Raw genomic sequence first — 7,869 nt, forward strand, 5'->3', positions numbered from 1 at the left:
CGCTTACACGCAACGTGCCAAAACCAGGGGAAGGCTTCTGCGCTAACTCACGCTACAGAGCCAGGGAGAGCGCTGCATGGGCTGTTGATGTCGCCGCAGCCCTGTAGCCTGTGCACAGGGGAAAGCCTGCCCAGTTTGGCTCTCTCAGGACCAGAGTGCGACAACTTCCCCTTTAGCAGGTTAGCTTAGGGGAGTTTGGGGCCTTAGAGATCATAGGGCTCTCGAAGCTGCCTCTCAGTCTCATCAATGGGGGCACCAAACCAATGTCCGCAGCTCTGTAGCTTGTGCACCAAACGACAACACGAACGCATACAAAAAAAAACCAACTACGAGCTGTAGTAGAGATCCTCACATTATGAGGGTTTATGAATAAATAACAACGGAGGTATTGCTGGCTAACGAGGCTGTTGGCGTGTGGGCCGAGCTCTCAGTCCCTCTCATGTTATGCTGGGCTTCGTTCACGTGAATAGAGAATATTACAGCTTAGTGCAATATTCGCAATATTTTCAATAAGCACGACACATTAATAGGCAATTCCTCCGAAAGTCAATTGCAGGGCAAATCCTTAAGTCTACAACGCTTGTCCTCTGGCATTTATCAGGGACGGAGGCGAGATGAAATGTAGGTAAATACTTAAATCGGGAGTTTTCCAAAAGCACATAACATCCTTCCCCTGCCCTTAGGCGTCCTGGACGTTGAGCGCAGGCCCTGCGTGTTGCGGGGAGGCGGCAGCAAGAAGCAGTGATGCAACTCACCTCGCTGCGGCTGCTAATACAAGCCAGCCCAGCGCATGCAAACAAGGAAACTTCAACGAAGCTTCCTTTGAGTGTATTAATAGAACGTTTGCAAGCGTTCACGCACAACCTACCAAGGCCAAGGAAAGGCTCCTACGCTGACTCATGCTATACAAACCCCGCTTCCCAGTATAACGGGCCACCGCGCATAAGCTAACTGACAACCTCAAGCAACTTCACTGGTGCTACAGATACTCAAACATCTGATTCGGGAAACAACCAAAACTAACAAAGCTTAAAGAAATTTTCTTCTTTTGCTTTCATATCCAAAGTCGTTCTACACTCATCCATACTGGACCCGGCACTGCAACCTTAGGGGCTGGGAGACGAGACCGCCTAGCATGTTGCAACATCTTTTTGTACCAAATCGGATGTCAGCGTCTCGTGCAGTCATAGCACCACACGTCTTTTGTAAGCAATATCTAATGCTCTCATTGAGTATTTACTCGACAAATATTAATGTGCACTCTCATGCATTGTAGTGAGTATTCACTACACAGAGCAGGCCACCGGCGGAACAGTGGAGCAGCCCAATCAAGATATGATCCTGGGGAGTGTCTAGGCTGCCGTTCTTGCCCTCACACATCCACACGTACACACACATCCACGCACACCCACACGTGCACACCCACACCCACACCCACCCACCCATCCACCCACCCACCCACCCACTTACCCACCCACTTACCCANCACACACACACACACACATGCAATCCCGAACCTTCCACCCCCAACCACAACTACCACACACATGCAGCCTGCTAGTGCCCGCGCACAATGCTTTGCATGTTGCTGAGCTTCTGTTTTAGCAGTCTAAGGTGGTTCAACAGTAAAAATGGATACTGAACTGAATCCCCGTGCAATCAGCGTCGTAAGAGAATTTGGTGGGCGTATTGGAAGCCCCAACGAAGGATTAATCGAAACCAGTAGAGGGAGTCGTGGCCGTCTTGCAGCTCGTTGTAGCCGGAAGAAAACGAAAACACGTTGTAGGAAAATGCAGCAAAAGCAGGAGAACCGCGATATAGAAGCCCATCATATTGCGGTCTCCAGTCTTTCTTTACTGCAGAGTCCGAGATTCCAGCTGTGAAGAATCGACGGCATCGCCGCACAGCAACCACAGCAGGTAACGTCGGCTGCAACTGCAGATATCGGTGTACTTCAGCAGCATTAGAAACCGGCACCGCCACATTGAGACCAGGCAGCCAATCCATTCCAGGAGAGACATGGTTCTCTCTGATCATGTCGCTGTGATAATCCTGTCGCTGTTCCTGCGGTTGCTGTTGCAGCTGCTGTTGCTGTTCCGGCTGTTGTAGCTGGTTCTGCAGAAGTGGTATTTGGAGATGGCAATCGAAGTGAAGCAAAAGGAGCAGTTGCTACACACTATAGGCATCTGCACCTAAGTACGTCATCGCTGGTGGTGCTGCTTTTGCGTGCCACACCTACTCTCCCACCCGAATGTCTTCACCCCCAGTCCGCTGCAGCGGTTGCTGTTTGCACCCTTTTCGAACGATGCTCAGCAACCGCTTCCTCAACTGCAACACGGCTGCTTCCTGCTGCTGCTGCAGGACAGCCGTAATTCGCTATTGCTGGTGCTGCAGATAAACATATGGACAAAATCGATATGAAGGCTAATTGTCTGCAAGCACTTTTGCAAACGGTCTAGCAGCAACCTTCCGCCGCTGCTGCTGCTGCTGCTGCACAGCAGCTATCTCGCCCCTTCAGGGGCTGATCCGAAGGAAGGCTGTTAAGAAAGCACAGCCACACGCAAGCACCAGGAGCAGCATCCCCAGAAGCTTCTGCAGCATGTTGAATAGCGCTGCGGCATCAGAAACTGAAGCAGCGCAATTTTAGCGTTTGCCTTGCGGGGAACGCATGGCGTCACGCCGGATTTGTTGCGGTATCTGGATGTTCGTCTCTTTCCACTTACCCCTCCTCTGTGTCTGCAACGATTTGTGTTTATTTACTTTAGTAGTTGAACTTGTGTCCAATCATTTATATGGTTTTGCTGCTTTTTTCAGAGGTACTGGCTCGTTACCTTCTTCCCCAGTTTTCTTACCGCTATCACGGTTAGTTTTGGCGGTAAGAGCTAGACCAGCCGCACAAGATTATAATCAGAAAGAGAGGATGAAGGATTGGACGTTAGCGGCGAGTGGCCAGCCCATCAATCGAACACTAACTGCGCTGCTGCTGTTCTTTCTGCCACTGCATGCGAGCGGGCGTCGCAACTAAACATTGTTGAAGACGTCTCCGTGCAACAGAGGCCGCAATATATCACCATCTCCCTAACACCTCAAACCGCACCAGCAGCTCCTCAGCATGCCTGCAAGAGCTCAGCGTTGATATCCGCGTCACTTTATGCAGCAAGAGCAGGTGTAGCAATGACAGGGGCAGCAGCAGCAGCACCAGCAGGACCAGCAGCGGCAGCCCGTTCGCTATTAACCAGCCGAAATGTTCTCGAGATCCATCATCACGCCGGCTCTACTCTTGCGACAAATACTGATGCTGCTTTGCTGATTGAAATTGCGGCTGGCGGGAAGCATCAGTAGCATAACAGCAGCAGCATTGGGGCCCCTGAACTGGTAAGTTCTGGAGTAGCATTTGGAGGCCCGTTGGCGACACATTTCTCTCGAAAGCTCTCAACCACTCAGAATTTGAGCTGAGTTGCTGTTGCATTTGATAGAGCACGAAGCGGCGCGCCAGCAGGCTGAAACAACAGCAACAGCAAAAGGGCATTACAGCATACACTACAGCGGCTACACCCCTGGTTACTGGGACCTGTAATGCTGTTGTTGCTGCTGTTGTTTGACAAGGATAATTAGGCTTCTTCTTTGGAATGCGACTTGGCGCAGCGTTTCCAAGGGCATGAATAATTCTTGGACTGCAGCAACAATCTGAAAATGCATTCAGTCCGCTAATGAGCACTGCTTGTCCTACATCTACCCAATCAGCACATGCCCACCGTGCTGCTGGTCCTAATGACATTGCTAAGCATGACACTGTGACGCTGCAGCCGATGTTCGTCACGACGTTGCTGCAGTTGGTGCTGATACGTTAGTGTTGCGGTTGCTGCTGCTGGTTCTGATACGCGGCTGCTGCTGTTGGTCCTGTAGCTGGTGCACGAAGGGATGCCCTAACACAGGCTGGGCAAGGCAGCCTTGGGCTTAAGGGCATCTACGGAAACCTCCGCGCTTGTTACTACCGTTTCTGCTGCTGCTCCGTTGTCACCTCGGCAGTCGAGCGTACAGAAGGCTACTTAAGTGATGAGCTTAAAGGGAGAGCAGGTGGAGTGCCTGACACTTAACCTCCAGCCCTAAACGCTACTCCCTGACTCTAAATGCCAGCGTCTGTTAGGACCGCTGAGCCTAGACTCCAAAGCCTAAATGCAAACCCTAAGCCCCTACGCTCAACCAACCCCCCGCAATAAACACTGAATGCTAAACGGTAGTATAATCGAAAACGCAGACCCTACATTATAAACGAAAAGGGAATTGCGCGATGCCGTGAGAAAGATAAGAGCTTGCGAGGGTATGTAACCGGAGAAAAATATAGTTCCTTGTGGCCCTACAACGCGCTTGTTAGAGACGCTCCAAGTTGATGACAAGTGACTCTGAGACAGCTCTGAGGAGCTCTGTATAGAAAATCACTCAGCACGTGCGGAGACGGATTCCACTCATGGCATTCGCGGGAATAGAGGACTTGTTTTTGTTTAGGCGGAATAACATGCACGCTTGGGGGCAAAAGCGGACGTACCTACTGCGAGGGATTTCGCTGAGAAATGAATGCTCCCATGTTTTATTGCAAATACCTGTTATGAATCCGCAATTGAACCCTTGCTCGAATAACTATAAGATCGAGTGAGCGTGTTCCAATGAAGCGCGATAAAGGGGTAAACATTCAATCAGCAAAAAGGCTGAACTAACACTAAGTTGCACTGGCCGAACAAGGCTGTATCACACTCGTTACTGCCCGAATACACCAAGCATCATGAATCTTTCTCTTGAGCAATTTCCGTTAAGTCTCCAATGCTTGGGCATCAGGGTTTTGTGAACAGAAGATTGGCACTCAAGGCATCTGAGGAAGAAGTAAAAGCCCTAAAAGTGCCGTCCACTTCCATAGAATTTCCATTTGCCGTCCAAAAGCCCATATTGGCCTGCAACGTCTTTCAAGGAATTGAGAGCATCAGCAGCATCCGGCCTGAAATTCAATCCGGCCTGAAATTGAACTACAGTTGAGGTGCCGGATAAGTGTCCGTGTTGATAAAACATTAGAACTGTCTCTTGCGTACACGCGGCATAACACGTGCATGCGTCCTTTGATTGCACAACCACTGTTTAGACTTCTAGATCGCCAGCGACAGCCAATATCGCGATGCTGACCTAAATACTTTTCGTTACACCAATCCATGGAGTGACACAAGCTACCAAAGCACGATAATGGGTTACAAACGCCTCGTTCAGAACGTTAACGCCGGTACTGGGTGCCACAGTTGGCATCTACCTACCAGTTGATTGAGATATAATTAGCTGAGTGCATCTAACCACTTTTGTCATGGTTTACGCACAATACATAGAATTGCAGATATTCATTACAAGAGCACGCTCTGACCGTTGGCCATGTGAACTCAGAACGAAAGAAAAGCAAGACTCCTCAAAGTTAATATGACATCTCACAGTGATTTACTCGCAAATATCCCGCCAAAAAAGTGAAGCTCGCGTCCGATTGCTCCTGAAGCGGTTGCAACACTGGTGCACTGTACTTTCACTCCTATGGAAGATTGTCAGCAACCTAGTAAGCAGACTCCCGTCCAGGTCTGCCAAATGTCCAGGAGCACTGTTTATGCAAGTTAGTAAACGTGGCCATATAAACACAGCATTTAGGCGTTGTGCCGCTATTTGAGAATTCTGCTAGCCAGTTTCATTGACACATGATTTGCGTCAGGCGATTCACCCCAAAAACGGCAAACATTAGGGTTATGCCTACTTGCCTACTTGCACAGCCGCGTACAGTTGGAAGTCTCTTCATCACATCTGCACAGACTGTCATAATCAGTTTTATCGCAGGCCTTACTTGGTGAGGTACAGGAACGTCACGCCGCCAGCAGCCTTGGACTTTCTTTACGCAGATTGCAAATGCCTCCGTTCCATAACGGGATCATCGTGCAATCGATGAAGGGAGCATCCCGTCGTCTAACCGGCAGACAACGGTGGAAACTCGAATCTCTCCCTCTGCAGGCGCAGCTTCTGGTTTAAACAGGGTACTGAGAATACCATAAGCAGATGCCTGCATATTTGAACCTTGCCGTAGCTTACCCATGGTGAAAAGCTGACGGCTTGCACGTTCACCAACCCTGCACGGCGCCTATTGCGCATCCGACTAGAGACATTCATCTAAAGACACTGCACAGCAAAAAAAAAAGAACTTGAGTACCNCTATTGCGCATCCGACTAGAGACATTCATCTAAAGACACTGCACAGCAAAAAAAAAAGAACTTGAGTACCTCTGCAGACGGCAGCATAAGCATATCGACCGAACAACAAACGCGTGAACTACTCTGCACTGGGCATAAGCCTGAAAGAGCCGTGCGCACAAAGTATCAACAGCATCCCGTGTATGTTTCATGCTGTCACTGGGCAATTACACGCAGCCGTCAGTAGCAGTGAAGGGTCATGCCGCACGATCCGCGTTACTAGCCTCGCTGCGGTCTACCGGTGGTCAGAGCCGACACACTTAAGACGTCAACCGCAGTCGCTCACATCCTTGTACAGCGGTGCCGAGCCCAGGCCACTACTGTTTGCACAAAGTAACCTTCGCATAGACTGTGAGCCAATCTGCTACAGCCCATAAGGGCCAAGGTTGTGGCCACGAATAGCAGCGCGAGTGAATCTTCACAATCTCCAAGGTGTAGGCTCCGCTTCACATCCAATCGCAATCTCGCCTCCTGTGTCTCAGCTGTCAACAGCACACGCTGCAGCCTTCAGAAAAAAGTGCACCTCTGCAAGTGCGGTCTCCATTTGACGCAAGCCTTAGACGCCAAACCATGCAAATGTATCTCAAGACTGCGTCTCCGCCCACGTCCTGTATCGTCACAAGCCAAAACTGCCAGTGCACTGAGTGTGTACACGCGCCCTTTACTATGTGGGCCTCCCACGCACAACAAAGAAATACCAACAGTGTAGACACAGCTCAAACGGGACAGTTAAACGCTGCTTTGGTTCCCGGACAAGCCGCAGACCAAACAGTGGATGCTCTGATCGCGCCTCGATAGTGGTGGCGCGCAGGTCGTCTAAGAGTCAGTAAGCGACTCGCAGGTCGTTCTCTTCACTTTTCGAGTTCAGTGATACCATCGTGGTGATGCCTCGTCAACGCCTTTGAATCCAAAGAAGGCCGCCGATACAATGCGCATTTCGCCTTCCCCTGCTTGCGTAGTTTGGTTTTAGCGCCTCTAAATGAAAGTGATCTATGCCCGTGCTTGTATTGCTTATTCTATTGCTTGCTTGTCTCTTGCATTAATGGGAGCCACCAAATTTTCAACAGGCAATGAGCTCGAAGTGCGCGCGCACGAAACGCCTCAATGCGCATAGTAGGTGAGGCAGCACACGCATTAAACAGGCACTGACGTCAGCACAGTAGCACCCGTGGCTACGGAGAAGGAAAATAGCGACATTTGCACCGTTTGCCCAGCTGTAGAAGGCGCATACTTGGCTTGCTCCGCGCGTCACAGCAGTCGAATCGCGGGACAAGGCAAGCATTTTCTCCTCATGTGGTGTGAAACATTGCACAATCGTCTATGGGCCTCCACTGCCGAGCGCCAAACGAGCTGTGGAGGTTCTGAGGCATGCAATGAACGTCAATACAGGCCAATGTTGTGCCATCGGCCAGCAGCACAAGCGAAACCTTCCTATGCCCAGGTTATGGCTTCCGCATCGCATCCAGTCGCAGTGTCGCCTCCTGTTTCAGGGCAGTAGACTACACCATCTGCAGCCTCCAGACAAAGGCGCAACTCGACATGTGATGCCGCCGGTTTAATCACGGCGAGGACACTGAACCTTGCAAAACAGACGTATCTCAAAAT

General features: G+C 50.4%; 1 protein-coding gene across 1 annotated transcript; it reads right to left on the reverse strand.

Annotated features, from left to right (window-relative positions):
- Nucleotides 1–1,659: 1,659 nt before the first annotated feature.
- EMH_0048120 (uncharacterized protein) lies at nt 1,660–3,660 on the reverse strand (the record flags this gene model as incomplete). The annotated part of the gene is made up of 4 exons (XM_013496367.1): nt 1,660–2,115; nt 2,248–2,294; nt 2,467–2,537; nt 3,572–3,660. 4 exons carry the CDS (start codon nt 3,658–3,660, stop codon nt 1,660–1,662), a joined length of 663 nt encoding a protein of 220 aa, XP_013351821.1.
- Nucleotides 3,661–7,869: the final 4,209 nt, after the last annotated feature.

The sequence above is a fragment of the Eimeria mitis genome, genomic scaffold, assembly GCF_000499745.2.
Source record: "Eimeria mitis Houghton genomic scaffold, Emh_scaff2064, whole genome shotgun sequence".
In the NCBI taxonomy this organism is placed as follows: domain Eukaryota; phylum Apicomplexa; class Conoidasida; order Eucoccidiorida; family Eimeriidae; genus Eimeria; species Eimeria mitis.